The sequence below is a fragment of the Salmo salar genome, unplaced genomic scaffold, assembly GCF_905237065.1.
Source record: "Salmo salar unplaced genomic scaffold, Ssal_v3.1, whole genome shotgun sequence".
Taxonomy (NCBI): domain Eukaryota; kingdom Metazoa; phylum Chordata; class Actinopteri; order Salmoniformes; family Salmonidae; genus Salmo; species Salmo salar.
In genome coordinates this window covers 1-22,224 of record NW_025550616.1, presented here as the reverse complement: position 1 = coordinate 22,224, position 22,224 = coordinate 1, and the positions used below count along the sequence as shown (strand labels likewise).

Sequence of the window (22,224 nt, the reverse complement as noted above, 5' to 3'; positions counted from 1 at the left end):
TGTAAAGATATTTATAGTTTTATCCTTCTTTGCGACTTTTATTTTATTTGTTTATAAAATGGGAGAATCTGCTGCTCAGTTTCCTTAACTAGAATAAGGATAAAGAAAAACTAATTTTTACCTCAAAATTGAAATTGTGCGAATGGAAAAAGGTCATATTCAATGTAAATTCACTGATTAAACCACTCTTCCATGTTTAAGGCATTCGAGCAGCACATTAAGACCAGTCTACATTCTTCTAATCAGAAACCTGTTAAAACAACACATGTGCATCTTTTAAGGTCTTTGTATATTCTGTCATTTGTTGTACCCCCCAGCATGTTATCATTGTCTGTTTATTTACTTCCTGTATGTATACTGGTGTTTCTGCAATAAAAATTAAAAGAGCTCTCATTGGCTATTGCTGATCACCAGAACTTGTCTTTGCACATCTCTCCCCCTACCAGTGGTGGAGAAATTACCCAATTGTCATACTTGAGTAAAAGTAAAGATACCTTTAATAGAAAAAAATGACTTAAAAGTTAAAGTCACCCAGTAAAATACTACTTGAGTAAAAAGTTACTGTAATTTCTCAAATATACTTAGTATCAAAAGTAAAGTATAAATAATTTCAAATTCCTTATATTAAGCAATCCAGATTGCACCATTCTTGTTTTTTGATTTAAGGGATGATTTATTGATTTAAGGGATGATTTATTGATTTAAGGGATGTTCTCCTGACAAGAAAGTGAATTGGACCAGTTTCCTGTCCTGATAAGCATTCAAAATGTAACGAGCACTTTCGGGTGTTCTGGGAAATGGAGTAAAAAGGACGTCGTCAAAATATAAAGTACGGATAAAACTTCAGTAAAGATCAAACATGTTTGAAAATATCAGGATGGAAAAAGTACTGAAATATCCTACAAAAGTAGAAGTTACTTTAAAACATTTTTACTCAATAATTTTTTTTTATATAGTACTCTGAAAAGCTCGTGCGTTACAGTAGTGAGAAGCAGAAAATAAACGATTTACGTCACAGAGCAACAGAGACGTGGAGTTGGGTTGTTTATTGGCAGTCAGCAGCACAGGAAGATGCAGTAAGGCAAAGCACAGACAACAACATTGTTTTAGTGTCATCCAGACAAGGTCATCCTAACGTTGTAGTCCGACGTTGTTATAACGTTGAGAAAACAGAGCAGAGAGCCGAGGAGGAGAAGAAAAAAACCCAGGAAGCCTTAAACCTCACAGGCTGCGGCTCAAACGGCTCCCTATTCCCCATGTAGTGCACTACTTTCTCAGTGGTGATCTGACTTTGGAAAATAAATAGATAGAAACAGTAGAGCAGACAGAAAGTACAGCAGTAGTGACATCAACGTGCCGCACACCAGGCTTGTGCAAACTACCATCTACGTATGTGTGCAGCGATGTGTGTGTGTGTGTGTGTGTGTGTGTGGGGAGAGAGTGCAAACTGTATGTTTCCAGTGCATACCAGGTGTGTGTGTACCGTGGTTCACGTGTGTGTGTGTGTGTCCAGGGTCTCTAGGTATGACAGAGGGCTACAGCAGAGAAGCGGACCTCTCCCTCTGCTCTCTCCACAAAACCCCGACACACCTTGGCTGCATCCTGGGAGAAGAGAGAGAGAGAGAGAGAGAGAGGAGAGGAGAGGAGAGAGGAGAGAATATGAAAGCACCAACTGTGGCTCTGGAGCCTTGGAGCCAAATTAAATCAAATATTTAGCCGATGTTAATGTGGGTGTAGCGAACCAGCCAGACGCTAGACGCTCAGCAACCAGCCAGACGCCAGACGCCCAGTAACCAGCCAGACGCCCAGTAACCAGCCAGACGCCCAGTAACCAGCCAGACGCTCAGTAACCAGCCAGACGCTAGACGCTCAGTAACCAGCCAGACGCTCAGTAACCAGCCAGACGCTCAGTAACCAGCCAGACGCTCAGTAACCAGCCAGACGCTCAGTAACCAGCCAGACGCTCAGTAACCAGCCAGACGCTCAGTAACCAGCCAGACGCTCAGTAACCAGCCAGACGCTCAGTAACCAGCCAGACGCTCAGTAACCAGCCAGACGCTCAGTAACCAGCCAGACGCTCAGTAACCAGCCAGACGCTAGACGCTCAGCAACCAGCCAGACACTAGACGCTCAGTAACCAGCCAGACGCTCAGTAACCAGCCAGACGCTCAGTAACCAGCCAGACGCTCAGTAACCAGCCAGACGCTCAGTAACCAGCCAGACGCTCAGCAACCAGCCAGACGCTCAGCAACCAGCCAGACGCTCAGCAACCAGCCAGACGCTCAGCAACCAGCCAGACGCTCAGCAACCAGCCAGACGCTCAGCAACCAGCCAGACGCTCAGTAACCAGCCAGACGCTCAGTAACCAGCCAGACGCTAGACGCCCAGTAACCAGCAGACGCTAGACGATCAGTAACCAGCCAGACGCTAGACGATCAGCCCAGCTAAGCACATAAACCTCTGGTCAAGTAAACAGGATACACTGGGAAGATGCAGTTAGCTCATTGGCAAGACTTCTGGCAGATGTAGAACGTCTATATACTCCAGTCTACATGGTTTAGATGTTGGCCAGGCGTCAACATTATATTCTGATGTCTCGGCGACGTCTTCCCAATGTACACATGCTCTCTCCACACTACATATTCCTGAAGCTTTCTACAAGCTTAACCTGCATAGCTCTACAGGCCTGCTAGCTAGCCTTTTAGCTTCCCACATCTCCAACATGGCTAAACACAGCAAGCTAGCTAGCCTTTTAGCTTCCCACATCCCCAACATGGCTAAACACAGCAAGCTAGCTAGCCTTTTAGCTTCCCACATCTCCAACATGGCTAAACACAGCAAGCTAGCTAGCCTTTTAGCTTCCCACATCCCCAACATGGCTAAACACAGCAAGCTAGCTAGCCTTTTAGCTTCCCACATCTATGTGAAATAATCAGATTCATAATGAAACAATATGCCCCTGGCAAATGTTGTTATACTTGCCAGTGTAACCTACAACATTATCCCAGTTTAAACATACAGCTTGAATGTATTCGCTCCCATACCAGTTAACAATAGGACGTCATGGTTTGTTTTTACCAATAGCCTTGTAATCACTAGTTATACTTCTAAACATAAAAACACATTTCTGGGAGAATTCTAATAAAGGTTACAATGTTGTTTGGTTTTTATTGTCTGAACATTCGTTGATTTTATATTTGCTCATCAATGCAAAAAAAAAAAAAAATAGGCCACTTTCATGCCTAGTCTATAGATCAGATCAAGGAACCAATCAAGCGTCACTGCGTCCTCACTCTCCCCACAGAAGGGACGACGCGGCGCGGTCCAGCGGCCACGGAGGGACAGGAGTACGTCGGAGCGCACTACGAGGAGCCGCCCCTTTTGTGGTGAAAAAACGACACCGTGCTACCCTCCGCAGGGTGAGTCTTCATGGGGAATAAAACCTGCCTTTACAGTTCGATCCGTGTCTAGCGGGAGCAGACGAACGGAAGGTTCGATCCGTCTAGCGGGAGCAGACGAACGGAAGGGGAACGTGTCTAGCGGGAGCAGACGAACGGAAGGTTCGATCCGTCTAGCGGGAGCAGACGAACGGAAGGGGAACGTGTCTAGCGGGAGCAGACGAACGGAAGGTTCGATCCGTCTAGCGGGAGCAGACGAACGGAAGGGGAACGTGTCTAGCGGGAGCAGACGAACGGAAGGTTCGATCCGTCTAGCGGGAGCAGACGAACGGAAGGGGAACGCGTCTAGCGGGAGCAGACGAACGGAAGGGGAACGCGTCTAGCGGGAGCAGACGAACGGAAGGTTCGATCCGTCTAGCGGGAGCAGACGAACGGAAGGGGAACGCGTCTAGCGGGAGCAGACGAACGGAAGGGGAACGCGTCTAGCGGGAGCAGACGAACGGAAGGGGAACGCGTCTAGCGGGAGCAGACGAACGGAAGGGGAACGTACCTTGATGAAGGAGTCCTCCTTGGTGGTTCCATGGTTCACCGGTCCCTCCATCCTGCCATCTACACAACAAAACCACAGAGAGGGAGGGGGAAAGGGTATAAATACACACCTGGGCGGGGAGACGGGGCAGAGGACCCACTGGGGGAGGAGGAACCCCTGGGGGAGGAGGAACCACTGGGGGAGGAGGAACCCCTGGGGGAGGAGGAACCCCTGGGGGAGGAGGAACACTCACCCAGCTCATAAAGCTGTCCTTTCACATTGACGAAGGTGATAAAATGGAAGTTTACGTCATCTGCCTCCACCTGAGAGAGGGAGAGAGGGAGGGAGAGAGGGAGGGAGAGAGGGGGTATAAAAGATTAAATGACACATTATAAATGACATCTGAGGTAAGTCTTTATTTTGCGTTGTGTGTTCTCTCACCCTGCACTGGCCCTGTGCTGCCACTTCATCATGAGCCTCTCTGATGGCCTGCAAGAGACAGCAATATATACACACATTTATTCATCCAGGTATCTACATTAAAAACCATACAGTGCATTCGGAAAGTATTCAGACCCCTTGACTTGTTCCACACTTTGTTACATTACAGCCTCTTATTCTAACATGGATTCATTTGTTGTTTTCCCATCAATCTACACACAAAGCGAAAACAGGTTTAGAGATTTTACCTTATTCCTACAAAAAAAAAATCTTTAATACCTTATTTACATCAGTATTCAGACCCTTTGCCAGGAGAGACTGGAAATTGAGCTCAGGTGCATCCTGTTTCCATTGATCATCCTTGAGATGTTTCTACAACTTGGAGTCCACCTGTGGTCAATTCAATTCAATTCAATTCAATTCAATAGACAGGAAAGGCCCCACACCTGTCGATAAGATCCCACAGTTTAATATATTTAACTAGGCGGTTAAGAAAGAATTCTTATTTACAATGACGGCCTACCGGGGAACAGTGGGTTAACTGCCTTGTTCAGGGGCAGAACGACAGATTTTTTACCTTGTCAGCTCAGGGATTCGATCTAGCAACCTTTGTTACTGGCTCAACGCCCTAACCACTAGGCTACCTGCCGTCCCGACACCGTCAGAGCAAAAACCAAGCCGTGAGGTGGAAGGAATTGTCCGTAGAGCTCTGAGGCAAGATTGTGTCGAGGCACAGATCTGGGGATGGGTACCAAAACATTTCTGCAGTATTGAAGGTCCCCAAGAACACAGTGGCCTCCATCATTTTTCAATGGCAGACGTTTTGAAACACCAAGACTCTTCCTAGAGCTGGACGCCCAGCCAAACTGAGCAATCCGGGGGAGAAGGGCCTTGGTCAGGGAGGTGACCAAGAACCCGATGGTCACTCTGACAGAGCTCTAGAGTTCCTCTGTGGAGATGGGAGAACATTCTAGGAGGACAACCATCTCTGCAGCACTCCACCAATCAGGCCTTTATGGTAGAGTGGCTAGATGGAAGCCACTCCTCAGTAAAAGGCACATGACAGCCCGCTTGGAGTTTGCCAAAAGGCACCTAAAGACTCAGACCATGAGAAACAAGATTCTCTGGTCTGATGAAACCAAGATTGAACTCTTTAGCCTGAATGCCAAGCGTCACATCTGGAGGAAGCCTGGCACCATCCCTACGGTGAAGCATGGTGGTGGCAGCATCATGCTGTGGGGAGGTTTTTCAGAGGCAGGGACTGGGAGACTAGTCAGGATCGAGGGAAAGATGAACAGAGTAAAATACAGAGAGATCCTTGATGAAAACCTGCTCCAGACGCTCAGGACTTCAGACTGGGGTGAAGGGTCACCTTCCAACAGGACAACAACCCTAAGCACACAGCCAAGACAACGCAGGAGCGGCTTCGGGACAAGTCTCTGAATGTTCTTGAGTGGCCCAGCCAGAGCCCGGACTTGAACCCAATCGAACATCTCTGGAGAGACCTGAAAATAGCTGTGCAGCGACGCTCCCCATCCAACCTGACAGAGCTTGAGAGGATCTGCAGAGAAGAATGGGACTTGGCGTGCCAAGCTTGTAGCGTCATACCCAAGAAGACTCGAGGCTGTAATCGCTGCCAAAAGGTGCTTCAACAAAGTACTGAGGTAAAGGGACTGAATACTTACAGAAATGTGATTGCAGTTTATTTCTTATAAGTTAGTAAAAATGTCTAAACTTGTTTTTGCTTTGTCATTATGGGGGATTGTGTGTAGATTGATGGGGGGGGAGGGGGGAACATTAAATCAATTTTAGAATAAGACCAACCTAACAAAATGTAGATATACAGGCAACAGGTCTCTACACTAAAACCTGTATGTAGATATACAGGCAACAGGTCTCTACACTAAAACGTGTCTAGACCTGTACAGGTATACACATTAAACATGAATATACACACAATCCCCCATGTTACCTGGTTCTTCTCCAGGTGTGTGTGTGTGTGTTACCTGGTTGTTCTCCAGGTGTGTGTGTGTGTGTTACCTGGTTGTTCTCCAGGTGTGTGTGTGTGTGTTACCTGGTTGTTCTCCAGGTGTGTGTGTGTGTGTACCTGGTTGTTCTCCAGGTGTGTGTGTGTGTGTGTGTGTGTGTTACCTGGTTGTTCTCCAGGTGTGTGTGTGTTACCTGGTTGTTCTCCAGGTGTGTGTGTGTGTGTGTGTGTGTTACCTGGTTGTTCTCCAGGTGTGTGTGTGTGTACCTGGTTGTTCTCCAGGTGTGTGTGTGTGTTACCTGGTTCTTCTCCAGGTGTGTGTGTGTGTGTGTGTGTGTTACCTGGTTGTTCTCCAGGTGTGTGGCTCGCTGGGCGGGGGTCATGTTGGCCGTCTCATCTAGAAACTTCTTCAGAGCAGAGTCGCCATCTGGCACAGAGACGGCGCCGTTACACCCTGGCTTCCCTACTACACCCTGGCTTCCCTACTACACCCTGGCTTCCCTACTACACCCTGGCGGCGTCCGCTACTTGGCTTCCCTACTACACCCTGGCTTCCCTACTACACCCTGGTGGCGTCCGCTACTTGGCTTCCCTACTACACCCTGGCTTCCCTACTACACCCTGGCTTCCCTACTACACCCTGGCTTCCCTACTACACCCTGGCTTCCCTACTACACCCTGGCTTCCCTACTACACCCTGGTGGCGTCCGCTACTTGGCTTCCCTACTACATCCTGGCTTCCCTACTACACCCCGGCTTCCCTACTACACCCTGGCTTCCCTACTACACCCCTGGCTTCCCTACTACACCCTGGCGGCGTCCGCTACTTGGCTTCCCTACTACACCCTGGCTTCCCTACTACACCCTGGTGGCGTCCGCTACCTGGCTTCCCTACTACACCCTGGCTTCCCTACTACACCCTGGCTTCCCTACTACACCCTGGCTTCCCTACTACACCCTGGCGGCGTCCGCTACTTGGCTTCCCTACTACACCCTGGCTTCCCTACTACACCCTGGTGGCGTCCGCTACTTGGCTTCCCTACTACACCCCTGGCTTCCCTACTACACCCTGGCTTCCCTACTACACCCTGGCTTCCCTACTACACCCTGGCTTCCCTACTACACCCCTGGCTTCCCTACTACACCCTGGCTTCCCTACTACACCCTGGTGGCGTCCGCTACTTGGCTTCCCTACTACATCCTGGCTTCCCTACTACACCCCGGCTTCCCTACTACACCCTGGCTTCCCTACTACACCCTGGCTTCCCTACTACACCCTGGCGGCGTCCGCTACTTGGCTTCCCTACTACACCCTGGCTTCCCTACTACACCCTGGTGGCGTCCGCTACCTGGCTTCCCTACTACACCCTGGCTTCCCTACTACACCCTGGCTTCCCTACTACACCCTGGCTTCCCTACTACACCCTGGCTTCCCTACTACACCCTGGCTTCCCTACTACACCCTGGTGGCGTCCGCTACCTGGCTTCCCTACTACACCCTGGCTTCCCTACTACACCCTGGCTTCCCTACTACACCCTGGCTTCCCTACTACACCCTGGCTTCCCTACTACACCCCGGCTTCCCTACTACACCCCGGCTTCCCTACTACACCCCGGCTTCCCTACTACACCCCGGCTTCCCTACTACTAACCAAAACTACACACTGGTCGGGTCTGGAATCTGGCTTCACTACTACTTACTAAAACGACATACTGTGTACTAATTATACTACATACTATTTAGACTGTAGTGTTTAGTATAAATATATGCAGTGAGCAACACAACAACATCCTACCCTCATCCACACTGAGAAGGCATCATCTGAGGAGCGATTCTACCAGATAAATACCAGTCTCTTCCTCAATAGAGGAAGTATGTATTGGGTATTCGACATCCTCCCTCCATCTTGGCTCCGCGCAGGACCAGTTTCTACTCACCATACTCTATGTGGGTGGGGTTGTTGGCGACCGCGTGCAGCAGAGCCACGGTGCCGCAGGAGTTGACCACCGTCTGTTTCAGGAAGTAGAGGCCAGTAGCCGCCGTGACCTTCCCAGCCTGCTGCTGCCGGAACGACTCGTGCTGAAACGCACGTCATCATCATCATCATCAGAGTCTCTCAAATGTTGTCCCGGGACCCCCAATGGTGAGGTTTAGTGTCCCGGGACCCCCAAGGGTGAGGTTTAGTGTCCCGGGACCCACCCGAGGGTGAGGTTTAGTGTCCCGGGACCCACCCGAGGGTGAGGTTTAGTGTCCCGGGACCCACCCGAGGGTGAGGTTTAGTGTCCCGGGACCCCCCGAGGGTGAGGTTTAGTGTCCCGGGACCCCCCGGGTGAGGTTTAGTGTCCCGGGACCCCCCCCGGGTGAGGTTTAGTGTCCGGGACCCCCGGGTGAGGTTTAGTGTCCCGGGACACTGTTACCTGTTGGGTCGGGGGGTAACGGTTACCTGTTGGGTCGGGGGGGTAACGGTTACCTGTTGGGTCGGGGGGGTAACGGTTACCTGTTGGGTCGGGGGGTAACGGTTACCTGTTGGGTCGGGGGGTAACGGTTACCTGTTGGGTCGGGGGGTAACGGTTACCTGTTGGGTCGGGGGGTAACGGTTACCTGTTGGGTCGGGGGGGTAACGGTTACCTGTTGGGTCGGGGGGGTAACGGTTACCTGTTGGGTCGGGGGGGTAACGGTTACCTGTTGGGTCGGGGGGGTAACGGTTACCTGTTGGGTCGGGGGGTAACGGTTACCTGTTGGGTCGGGGGGGTAACGGTTACCTGTTGGGTCGGGGGGGGTAACGGTTACCTGTTGGGTCAGGGGGGGTAACGGTTACCTGTTGGGTCAGGGGGGGTAACGGTTACCTGTTGGGTCAGGGGGGGGTAACGGTTACCTGTTGGGTCAGGGGGGTAACGGTTACCTGTTGGGTCGGGGGGGGTAACGGTTACCTGTTGGGTCGGGGGGGGTAACGGTTACCTGTTGGGTCGGGGGGGTAACGGTTACCTGTTGGGTCGGGGGGTAACGGTTACCTGTTGGGTCGGGGGAGTAACGGTTACCTGTTGGGTCGGGGGAGTAACGGTTACCTGTTGGGTCGGGGGAGTAACGGTTACCTGTTGGGTCGGGGGGAGTAACGGTTACCTGTTGGGTCGGGGGGAGTAACGGTTACCTGTTGGGTCGGGGGAGTAACGGTTACCTGTTGGGTCGGGGGAGTAACGGTTACCTGTTGGGTCGGGGGAGTAACGGTTACCTGTTGGGTCGGGGGGAGTAACGGTTACCTGTTGGGTCGGGGGAGTAACGGTTACCTGTTGGGTCGGGGGAGTAACGGTTACCTGTTGGGTCGGGGGAGTAACGGTTACCTGTTGGGTCGGGGGAGTAACGGTTACCTGTTGGGTCGGGGGGAGTAACGGTTACCTGTTGGGTCGGGGGAGTAACGGTTACCTGTTGGGTCGGGGGAGTAACGGTTACCTGTTGGGTCGGGGGAGTAACGGTTACCTGTTGGGTCGGGGGGAGTAACGGTTACCTGTTGGGTCGGGGGAGTAACGGTTACCTGTTGGGTCGGGGGAGTAACGGTTACCTGTTGGGTCGGGGAGTAACGTGTTACCTGTTGGGTCGGGGGAGTAACGGTTACCTGTTGGGTCGGGGGGAGTAACGGTTACCTGTTGGGTCGGGGGAGTAACGGTTACCTGTTGGGTCGGGGGGAGTAACGGTTACCTGTTGGGTCGGGGGGAGTAACGTGTTACCTGTTGGGTCGGGGGAGTAACGGTTACCTGTTGGGTCGGGGGAGTAACGGTTACCTGTTGGGTCGGGGGGGAGTAACGGTTACCTGTTGGGTCGGGGGGGAGTAACGGTTACCTGTTGGGTCGGGGGGAGTAACGGTTACCTGTTGGGTCGGGGGGAGTAACGGTTACCTGTTGGGTCGGGGAGTAACGGTTACCTGTTGGGTCGGGGGGAGTAACGGTTACCTGTTGGGTCGGGGGGAGTAACGGTTACCTGTTGGGTCGGGGGGAGTAACGGTTACCTGTTGGGTCGGGGGGAGTAACGGTTACCTGTTGGGTCGGGGGGGAGTAACGGTTACCTGTTGGGTCGGGGGAGTAACGGTTACCTGTTGGGTCGGGGGGTAACGGTTACCTGTTGGGTCGGGGGGGTAACGTTACCTGTTGGGTCAGGGGGGGTAACGGTTACCTGTTGGGTCGGGGGGTAACGGTTACCTGTTGGGTCGGGGGGGTAACGGTTACCTGTTGGGTCGGGGGGTAACGGTTACCTGTTGGGTCGGGGGGGTAACGGTTACCTGTTGGGTCGGGGGGGTAACGGTTACCTGTTGGGTCGGGGGGGGTAACGTTACCTGTTGGGTCGGGGGGAGTAACGGTTACCTGTTGGGTCGGGGGGGTAACGGTTACCTGTTGGGTCGGGGGAAGTAACGGTTACCTGTTGGGTCGGGGGAGTAACGGTTACCTGTTGGGTCGGGGGAGTAACGGTTACCTGTTGGGTCGGGGGGAGTAACGGTTACCTGTTGGGTCGGGGGGAGTAACGGTTACCTGTTGGGTCGGGGGGGAGTAACGGTTACCTGTTGGGTCGGGGGGAGTAACGGTTACCTGTTGGGTCGGGGGGGAGTAACGGTTACCTGTTGGGTCGGGGGGGAGTAACGGTTACCTGTTGGGTCGGGGGGAGAACGTTACCTGTTGGGTCGGGGGGGGAGTAACGGTTACCTGTTGGGTCGGGGGGGAGTAACGGTTACCTGTTGGGTCGGGGGAGTAACGGTTACCTGTTGGGTCGGGGGGGGTAACGGTTACCTGTTGGGTCGGGGGGGTAACGGTTACCTGTTGGGTCAGGGGGGTAACGGTTACCTGTTGGGTGGGGGAACGTTACCTGTTGGGTCGGGGGGGTAACGGTTACCTGTTGGGTCGGGGGGTAACGGTTACCTGTTGGGTCGGGGGGGGTAACGGTTACCTGTTGGGTCGGGGGGTAACGGTTACCTGTTGGGTCGGGGGGTAACGGTTACCTGTTGGGTCGGGGGGGTAACGGTTACCTGTTGGGTCAGGGGGGTAACGGTTACCTGTTGGGTCAGGGGGGTAACGGTTACCTGTTGGGTCAGGGGGGGGTAACGGTTACCTGTTGGGTCAGGGGGGTAACGGTTACCTGTTGGGTCGGGGGGTAACGGTTACCTGTTGGGTCAGGGGGAGTAACGGTTACCTGTTGGGTCGGGGGGAGTAACGGTTACCTGTTGGGTCGGGGGGGAGTAACGGTTACCTGTTGGGTCGGGGGGGGAGTAACGGTTACCTGTTGGGTCGGGGGGAGTAACGTTACCTGTTGGGTCGGGGGGAGTAACGGTTACCTGTTGGGTCGGGGGGAGTAACGGTTACCTGTTGGGTCGGGGGGAGTAACGGTTACCTGTTGGGTCGGGGGGGGTAACGGTTACCTGTTGGGTCAGGGGGGTAACGGTTACCTGTTGGGTCAGGGGGGGTAACGGTTACCTGTTGGGTCAGGGGGGTAACGTTACCTGTTGGGTCGGGGGGGTAACGGTTACCTGTTGGGTCGGGGGTAACGGTTACCTGTTGGGTCGGGGGGGTAACGGTTACCTGTTGGGTCGGGGGGGGGTAACGTTACCTGTTGGGTCGGGAGGGGGGTAACGGTTACCTGTTGGGTCGGGGGGGTAACGGTTACCTGTTGGGTCGGGGGGTAACGGTTACCTGTTGGGTCGGGGGTAACGGTTACCTGTTGGGTCAGGGGGGTAACGGTTACCTGTTGGGTCAGGGGGTAACGGTTACCTGTTGGGTCAGGGGGGGGTAACGGTTACCTGTTGGGTCAGGGGGGTAACGGTTACCTGTTGGGTCGGGGGGGTAACGGTTACCTGTTGGGTCGGGGGGGTAACGGTTACCTGTTGGGTCAGGGTGGGGGGGTAACGGTTACCTGTTGGGTCAGGGGTGGGGGGTAACGGTTACCTGTTGGGTCAGGGGGGGGTAACGGTTACCTGTTGGGTCAGGGGGGGTAACGGTTACCTGTTGGGTCAGGGGGGGTAACGGTTACCTGTTGGGTCAGGGGGGGTAACGGTTACCTGTTGGGTCGGGGGGTAACGGTTACCTGTTGGGTCGGGGGTAACGGTTACCTGTTGGGTCAGGGGGGGTAACGGTTACCTGTTGGGTCGGGGGGGTAACGGTTACCTGTTGGGTCGGGGGGGTAACGGTTACCTGTTGGGTCGGGGGGTAGTAACGGTTACCTGTTGGGTCGGGGGGGGGGTAACGGTTACCTGTTGGGTCAGGGAGGGGGAGTAACGGTTACCTGTTGGGTCAGGGAGGGGGAGTAACGGTTACCTGTTGGGTCAGGGAGGGGGGAGTAACGGTTACCTGTTGGGTCAGGGAGGGGGAGTAACGGTTACCTGTTGGGTCAGGGTCGGGGGGGGGTAACGGTTACCTGTTGGGTCAGGGGGGGGTAACGGTTACCTGTTGGGTCAGGGGGGGTAACGGTTACCTGTTGGGTCAGGGGGGGTAACGGTTACCTGTTGGGTCAGGGGGGGTAACGGTTACCTGTTGGGTCAGGGGGGGTAACGGTTACCTGTTGGGTCGGGGGGGGTAACGGTTACCTGTTGGGTCAGGGTGGGGGGTAACGGTTACCTGTTGGGTCAGGGTGGGGGTAACGGTTACCTGTTGGGTCAGGGGGGTAACGGTTACCTGTTGGGTCAGGGGGGGTAACGGTTACCTGTTGGGTCAGGGGGGTAACGGTTACCTGTTGGGTCAGGGGGGGTAACGGTTACCTGTTGGGTCAGGGGGGGGTAACGGTTACCTGTTGGGTCAGGGGGTGTAACGGTTACCTGTTGGGTCAGGGGGGGTAACGGTTACCTGTTGGGTCAGGGGGGGTAACGGTTACCTGTTGGGTCAGGGGGGAGTAACGGTTACCTGTTGGGTCAGGGGGGGGTAACGGTTACCTGTTGGGTCGGGGGGTAACGGTTACCTGTTGGGTCAGGGGGGTAACGGTTACCTGTTGGGTCAGGGGGAAGAGCAGCATGAGGGCGCAGCTGGGAGACGGTACTGAAGACAGTCCTTCCTCCTCCAGACCCAACACATCCACGAAGCTCCAGGTAGCCGACACTCCCAGTCCACTGAGTACCTGCAACGCAACACACAGGGTTCCCCCCATCAGTCTCTACAGACCACCCAGAACAGAGCTCCAGGTAGCAGACACTCCCAGTCCACCGAGCACCTGCAACGCAACACACAGGGTTCCCCCATCAGTCTCTACAGACCACCCAGAACAGAGCTCCAGGTAGCAGACACTCCCAGTCCACCGAGCACCTGCAACGCAACACACAGGGTTCCCCCATCAGTCTCTACAGACCACCCAGAACAGAGCTCCAGGTAGCAGACACTCCCAGTCCACTGAGCACCTGCAACGCAACACGCAACACACACACAACACACGCATCAGTCTCTACAGACCACCCAGAACAGAGCTCCACATGCCAGATTAGACCAGAGCTCCACGTGCCAGATTAGACCAGAGCTCCACGTGCCAGATTAGACCAGAGCTCCACGTGCCAGATTAGACCAGAGCTCCACGTGCCAGATTAGACCAGAGCTCCACGTGCCAGATTAGACCAGAGCTCCACGTGCCAGATTAGACCAGAGCTCAACGTGCCAGATTAGCTTGTTATGGATAGGGGGCAGTATTTTCACAGCCAGATAAAAAAAAACACCCAATTTAATCTGATTATTACTCCTGCCCAGAAACTAGAATATGCATATAATTATTAGCTTTGGATAGAAAACACCCTAAAGTTTCTAAAACTGTTTGAATGGTGTCTGTGAGTATAACAGAACTCATTTGGCAGGCCAAAACCTGAGAAGATTCCAAACAGGAAGTGCCCTCTCTGACCATTTCTTGGCCTTCTACACTCTATTGAAAACTGAGGATCTCTGCTGTCACGTGACACTTCCTACGGCTCCCATAGGCTCTCAGAAGGTGGCGGAACGGGGAATGATGTCTTTGCAGGCCATGGCTGAAAAACAGTAGCGCATTTGGTAAGTGGTCGATCTGAGGACAATGAGACTGGGGCGCGTGCAACGAGCCGACACCATGTTTTTATTTTCAGTCTTTGAATATTATCGCTTTTTACGAGAAAAATTGATTTTAAACAGCGTTTGACATGCTTCAAGTACGGTAATGGAATATTTTGAATTTTTTTGTCACGAAACTCACGCGTCACCCTTCGTATAGTGTCTTGAACGCACAACAAAACGCCGCTATTTGGATATAACTATGGATTATTTGGAACCAAACCAACGTTTGTTATTGAAGTAGAAGTCCTGGGAGTGCATTCTGACGAAGAACAGCAAAGGTAATCCAATTTGTCTTATAGTAAATCTGAGTTTGGTGAGGGCTAAACTTGGTGGGTGTCAAAATAGCTAGCCCGTGATGGCGAGCTATCTACTCAGAATATTGCAAAATGTGCTTTCACCGAAAAGCCATTTTAAAATTGGACATAAGCGATTGCATAAAGGAGTTCTGTATCTATAATTCTTAAAATAATTATGTTTTTTTGTGAACGTTTATTGTGAGTAATTTAGTAAATTCACCGGAAGTGTTCGGTGGGAATGCTAGTTCTGAACGTCACATGCTAATGTAAAAAGCTGTTTTTTGATATAAATATGAACTTGATTGAACAAAACATGCATGTATTGTATAACATAATGTCCTAGGAGTGTCATCTGATGAAGATCAAAGGTTAGTGCTGCATTTAGCTGTGGTTTTGTTTTTTGTGACATTATATGCTAGCTTGAAAAATGGGTATCTGATTATTTCTGGCTGGGTACTCTGCTGACATAATCTAATGTTTTGCTTTCGCTGTAAAGCCTTTTTGAAATCGGACAGTGTGGTTAGATAAAGGAGAGTCTTGTCTTTAAAATGGTGTAAAATAGTCATATGTTTGAAAAATTGAAGTTCTCGGATTTGAGGACTTTGTAATTCGCGCCACGCCTATCATTGGATATTGGAGCAGGTGTTCCGCTAGCGGAACGTCTAGATGTAAGAGGTTAAAACACCCAGAACAGAGCTCAACGTGCCAGGTTGGAACAGAGCTCAACGTGCCAGGTTGGAACAGAGCTCAACGTGCCAGGTTGGAACAGAGCTCAACGTGCCAGGTTGGAACAGAGCTCAACGTGCCAGGTTGGAACAGAGCTCAACGTGCCAGGTTGGAACAGAGCTCAACGTGCCAGGTTGGAACAGAGCTCAACGTGCCAGGTTGGAACAGAGCTCAACGTGCCAGGTTGGAACAGAGCTCAACGTGCCAGGTTGGAACAGAGCTCAACGTGCCAGGTTGGACCGACCCAGAACAGAGCTCAACATGCCAGATTAGAGCAGAGCTCAACATGCCAGATTAGAACAGAGCTCAACATGCCAGATTAGACCAGAGCTCAACATGCCAGATTAGACCGACCCAGACCAGCTAGACAGTGTATCTGGAACTCACCCAGTCATTGACAACACTATACTGTATGTATATACAGTAGAATGTAGGCCTAAAGCATCAAGTTCCTCTGTGTACACATCACTGACCATCTGAAATGGTCCACCCACACAGATAGTGTGGTGAAGAAGGCGCAACAGAGCCTCTTCAACCTCAGGAGGATGAAGAAATTTGGCTTGGCACCTAAAACCCTCAAACTTTTATAGACGCACAATCAAGAGCATCCTGTCGGGCTGCATCACCACCTGGTACGGCACCTGCACCGCCCACAACCGCAGGGCTCTCCAGAGGGTGGTGAGGTCTGCACAACGCATCACCGGGGGCGTACTACCTGCCCTCCAGGACACCTACACCACCCAAGCCACTGCCTGTTCACCCTGCTATCATCCAGAAGGCGAGGTCAATACAGGTGCATCAAAGCTGGGACTGAAAAACAGCTTCCATCTCCAGGCCATCAGACTGATAAACAGCTTCCATCTCCAGGCCATCAGACTGATAAACAGCTTCCATCTCCAGGCCATCAGACTGATAAACAGCTTCCATCTCCAGGCCATCAGACTGATAAACAGCTTCCATCTCCAGGCCATCAGACTGATAAACAGCTTCCATCTCCAGGCCATCAGACTGATAAACAGCTTCCATCTCCAGGCCATCAGACTGATAAACAGCTTCCATCTCCAGGCCATCAGACTGATAAACAGCTTCCATCTCCAGGCCATCAGACTGATAAACAGCTTCCATCTCCAGGCCATCAGACTGATAAACAGCTTCCATCTCCAGGCCATCAGACTGATAAAACAGCTTCCATCTCCAGGCCATCAGACTGATAAACAGCTTCTATCTCCAGACCATCAGACTGTTAAACAGCCATCACTAGCCGGCTACCACCTGGTTACTCAACCCTGCACCTTAGAGGCTGCTGCCCCATGTACACAGACATGGAATCACTGGCCACTGTAATAATGTTTACATACTGCTTTACTCATCTCATATGTATATACTGTATTCTATTCTACTGTATTTTAGTCAATGCCTCTGACATTGCTCCTCCTAATGTTTATATATTTCTTAATTCCGTTATTTGACTTTTAGATGTGTGTATTGTTAGATATTACTGCACTGTTGGAGCTGGGAACACAATAATTACGCTACACCCGCAATAACATCTGCTAAATGTGTGTATGTGACAAATAAAATGTGATTTACCGAGCAGTTAAATGCCTGTCAGAAGAGAGAGTAGAACTCGGAGATTTGAGTCCGACTCGAAACCGTCCACGGTAACGGACACTAAATGTCCATGATGACTCGGCAGAACGGGCCTCAACACGTCAATAATATTATTATAATCACTACGCATATCTTCACTGTTTTAAAACGTTTTTATCAGTACATTAATACCGCACGGCTCCCTATCCCAAATAAATAACGATTTAACTTCAAATCAGACTCAGAGACAAGCTGATGTTTAGTCTCTCTCTCTCTCTCTCTCTCTCTCCATCCTTCCATCAGACCACACCCTGTATCATAGACACCGGGTGGAGCACCAGGCGCAGCGTGACAAGAGATGTTATCGGGCAGACCGACCGTAACCTACTAGGGGCTATAACCTAACGGCGGTTTCCATCTTGTGTAACCTCTGTCTCGCTGCTGTTCAGATGATTTCTGATAGAAATACTAGTTAGGATCCTACTAAAGCCAGACCGAGACAGGTCCATAACCTGTTGGTTATAATGTCCTGTTGTAACGTCATATACACACCTGTCATCCTATCTGTTATGACTCAGCGATATTACATACACACCTTGTTCAGCATCTGAAACACACACAGACACAAAGACAAAAAGGAGAACACATCATTTAGACAGACAATAACAGACAGTTAGAACCGAGCAAGTCCGTATTTTAAGTCTCAGTCTTATGATAAGACGTTTTAAAACAACATATTTATCATGATGATGGTTCTCTACCTCCGGGTTGATTTCCATTGGTTGCCACTCCATCCTGTTCGGTAAGGTTCGGTCCCGGTATGTCGGTCTGTTACAACACGCTGCTGGTTTGGGTGATATGATCCTACCGGGGGCCGTCCACTCGCTTCATATGCTGCCGGTCATATTCCATTGTGCCGTTCGGCGGAGGGGTGGACGAGAACCGGAGAAAAAGCCAACAGATTCTCCCGTAGCCTCACCTCGTTTGTTAACAAGAAAATACATATTACAGTGAAGTATTGGAGGTGGGGTGAGAGAGAGAGAGAGAGAGAGAGGTGTTCTGTGTAGTTAGTTTTAACGAGCAGTCTAGAAGGTGGACTGGTCCAAGCCCGACAGTGGACGCTGCGCAGCTGAGAGTTTGGTGGGTAATGGGGGCGTTCGAGCTGAGCAGCTGAGAGTTTGGTGGGTAATGGGGGCGTTCGAGCTGCGCAACTGAGAGTTTGGTGGGTAATGGGGGCGTTCGAGCTGCGCAGCTGAGAGTTTGGTGGGTAATGGGGGCGTTCGAGCTGAGCAGCTGAGAGTTTGGTGGGTAATGGGGCGTTCGAGCTGCGAAGCTGAGAGTTTGGTGGGTAATGGGGGCGTTCGAGCTGATCACTTTTGTCAGACGGTCAAGTCTTTGGTATGTTGCGTTGGGGGGGAATAGAAATGGACCCGACTTGACGCCTACACGATGGTCGTGTTCGAGAGCATCAACACGACCGCGGACTGACTGATCTACGAATCACCTTGAATCATAAATGATTACTTATTATTTGTAGATCAGTCAGTCACAATGTACCCATGATACATTGCGTTTTTCGATCGTCTCGAACACAGCCGTTTCACTGCATGAACTTTACAAAAAAATCATGTGATCGAAATTCATGATGTTTTGACTGTAGTTGCTCTTTACCATAGAGAATGATAGAGTTCTCTAGTGGCCCAAAAAGGTTGTATTAGCATGGGCGGCCCCTTGCTAATACAGAGTATCTCTTCACCAACTTCATTCTGCAGCCATCAGCTGCATTTGTTGGAGGCTCTATTGTTAACCAATCATCACCTGCATTTGTTGGAGGCTCTATTGTTAACCAATCATCACCTGCATTTGTTGGAGGCTCTATTGTTAACCAATCATCGCGGTGTTTTCGTTTGACCCACGCGAACATGATCAGTACTAAATGATTCATCCAGTAGATATGAACAGTACTAAATGATTCATCCAGTGGATATGAACAGTACTTAAATGATTCATCCAGTAGATATGAACAGTACTAAATGATTCATCCAGTAGATATGAACAGTACTAAATGATTCATCCAGTGGATATGAACAGTACTAAATGATTCATCCAGTAGATATGAACAGTTCTAAATGATTCATCCAGTGGATATGAACAGTACTAAATGATTCATCCAGTAGATATGAACAGTTCTAAATGATTCATCCAGTAGATATGAACAGTACTAAATGATTCATCCAGTAGATATGAACAGTACTAAATGATTCATCCAGTGGATATGAACAGTACTAAATGATTCATCCAGTGGATATGAACAGTACTAAATGATTCATCCAGTAGATATGAACAGTACTAAATGATTCATCCAGTGGATATGAACAGTTCTAAATGATTCATCCAGTAGATATGAACAGTACTAAATGATTCATCCAGTAGATATGAACAGTACTAAATGATTGTAATATCAGTCTCTCTCTCTAATTGATTATTCAATGAACACATACTTGATGTTAGTGAGAGTGGTATATGGGGGTTGGAGACATATTTATTTAGATACTATAGTATTTATAGTATTTAGATACTATATACTATAAAGAACAACTTTAATTACGAGATAAGGCCCGAGGAGATGTGGTATACGACCAATATACCACGGCTAAGGGCTGTTCTTATGCGCGACGCGACGCGGACACACCTGGACACAGCCCTTAGCCGTGGTATATTGGTCATATCCCACAACCCCCCCCTCCCCGAGGTGCCTTATTGCTATTATAAACTGGTTACCAATGTAATTAGAGCAGTAAAAATGATCTGTTTTGTCATAGCCGTGGTTTACGGTCTGATATACAACGGTTTCCAGCCAATCAGAATTCAGGGTCTCAAACCGCCAGGTTTATAATGAACAACAGATCAAATCAAATCAAATCAAATGTATTTATATAGCCCTTCGTACATCAGCTGATATCTCAAAGTGCTGTACAGAAACCCAGCCTAAAACCCCAAACAGCAAGCAATGCATGTGAAAGAAGCACGGTGGCTAGGAAAAACTCCCTAGGAAAAACTCCCTAGAAAGGCCAAAAACCTAGGAAGAAACCTAGAGAGGAACCAGGCTATGAGGGGTGGCCAGTCCTCTTCTGGCTGTGCAGGGTGGATATTATAACAGAACATGGTCAAGATGTTAAAATGTTCATAAATGACCAGCATGGTCAAATAATAATAATCATAGTAGTTGTCGAGGGTGCAACAAGCACGTCCGGTGAACAGGTCAGGGGTTCCATAGCCGCAGGCAGAACAGTTGAAACTGGAGTAGCAGCACGGCCAGGTGGACTGGGAACAGCAAGGAGTCATCATACCAGGTAGTCCTGAGGCATGGTCCTAGGGCTCAGGTCCTCCGAGAGAAAGACAGAAAGAGAGAAAGAGAATTAGAGAGAGCATATTTAAATTCACACAGGACACCGGATAAGACAAGAGAAATACTCCAGATGTAACAGACTGACCCTAGCCCCCGACACATAAACTACTGCAGCATAAATACTGGAGGCTGAGACAGGAGGGATCAGAAGACACTGTGGCCCCGTCCGATGATACCCCGGTCAGGGATGTGGTCAAGAGGTCAACGAACTCGACCGAAACCATGGAAACGCCATGGAAACGCACGTCCCACCAGCTAAACTAGCCTTTTCGTTTAGCGTACTGTTTACATGTGTATTTCACACTACGGTGAGGTAAAAATCAGAGTATAAAGTCTCGTATGGACGTCAACCACCAAACACACGTCCGTGTCGTCATCACCCAATCAACTGAATTACAGTTAAAAATAAATACAAAAATAATAGATTTTGACTAGGACCGCCACCGATTACTGCATGTAGCTACGGCTGCTACCAGGAGTTAGCATTTAGCAGTCACTTCTACTAAACCTGAAAAGGGACGGCTTTTATTAAATGATTACGCAGCGAAAGCATGACACATGTATCAAATGGGACTTTCAGAATAACCACCGGTGGACCTGTTACTGCCACGTCCTGACCAGTATAATAAGGGTTAATTGGTATTGTAGTTGGTCAGGACGTGGCAGAGGGTATTCGTTTTATGTGGTTACGGGGTGGTGTGTTTTGTTGAAGGGCATTTGGTTTAAGTATTCCGGGGTTTTTGGGCACTGTTTGGTTTTCAGGTATTCTACGTTTAGTCTAGTGTTCTGTTTCTATGTTTTGGTTAATTGGGGTTGGGACTCTCAATTGAAGGCAGGTGTTGTCTATCTGCCTTTGATTGAGAGTCCCATATATTAGGTGTGTTTGTTATTGGTGGGAGATTGTTCCGTGTTTAGCCTTGGCAGACTGTTTTTGTTGATCGTTCGTGGTTTGTTAATTTTTTTGTACGTTCATTTTGAAAGTAAATAATCATCAAGATAACCCGCTGCGTTTTTGGTCCTCCTTCACCGACGAAAGCGTGACAGTTACAACACGTAAATCATTACAACATGTTGACAGATATGCACGATGTTAGATCAGATGTGTTATTAAATGTGAGGCCATCCAGCTGTTCATTTTCTATCCTCTACAGTCTGAGTTCCATTAAACTCTTTTACCGCGTCTTATGGCCAAAAAAACTGCCCCGTTGTTCTGAGCCTCGCTGTTGGAAAAAAAACACGTTATTTTCCCGACTTTCAGCAGAGATGGAACCTGACACTATGTATCTACCCTCTGCTCACTGTGCCAATAGGACTAATGCACTTAGCAGAGACTGTGCTGTATTATGGTGTGTTGAGAAAGAGGAGGGAGGGAGGGAGGAGAGAGAGAGAGAGGGAGAGAAGGAGGGAGGGAGGGAGAAAGAGAAAGAGAATGAGGAGGAGGGAGGGAGGGAGAGAGAAGGAGAGAGGGAGAGAGAGAGAGAGAAAGAGAGGAGGGAGGGAGGGAGGGAGAGAGAGAGAAGGAGAGGGAGAGAGAGAGAACGTGAGGGAGGGAGGGAGGGAAAGAGAAAGAGGGGAGAAGAGAGAAAGAGAAGGGGAGAGAGAGAGAGAGGAACAGTGGCAAATTTAATATGCACATCTTGGTGGGGCAAACTTTCCAAACATTTTTTAGATGCATGCCAGCAAAGCCACTAAATAACACAACACAACACTAAACAACACATAAATTCCCTATAGAGGTGACAAATGGTTCCCACAAACTGTTAGGGCCTCTACATAAATCTGTCCCAACAGCAGTGTCCCAACACCTTACCAGT

General features: G+C 50.1%; 1 protein-coding gene across 1 annotated transcript; it reads right to left on the bottom strand.

Annotated features, from left to right (window-relative positions):
• Positions 1–1,031: 1,031 nt before the first annotated feature.
• On the bottom strand, positions 1,032–17,899 carry LOC123739580 (ubiquitin carboxyl-terminal hydrolase isozyme L1). Its single transcript, XM_045713895.1, has 9 exons — positions 17,763–17,899; positions 17,597–17,608; positions 13,311–13,439; positions 8,294–8,435; positions 6,697–6,782; positions 4,369–4,416; positions 4,181–4,250; positions 3,949–4,007; positions 1,032–1,602 (listed from the first exon to the last, which is right to left on the bottom strand). The coding sequence occupies exons 1-9, from the start codon at positions 17,793–17,795 to the stop codon at positions 1,519–1,521; spliced, it is 663 nt and encodes a 220-aa protein (XP_045569851.1). The 5' UTR covers positions 17,796–17,899; the 3' UTR covers positions 1,032–1,518.
• Between the last annotated feature and the right edge of the window lie 4,325 nt (positions 17,900–22,224).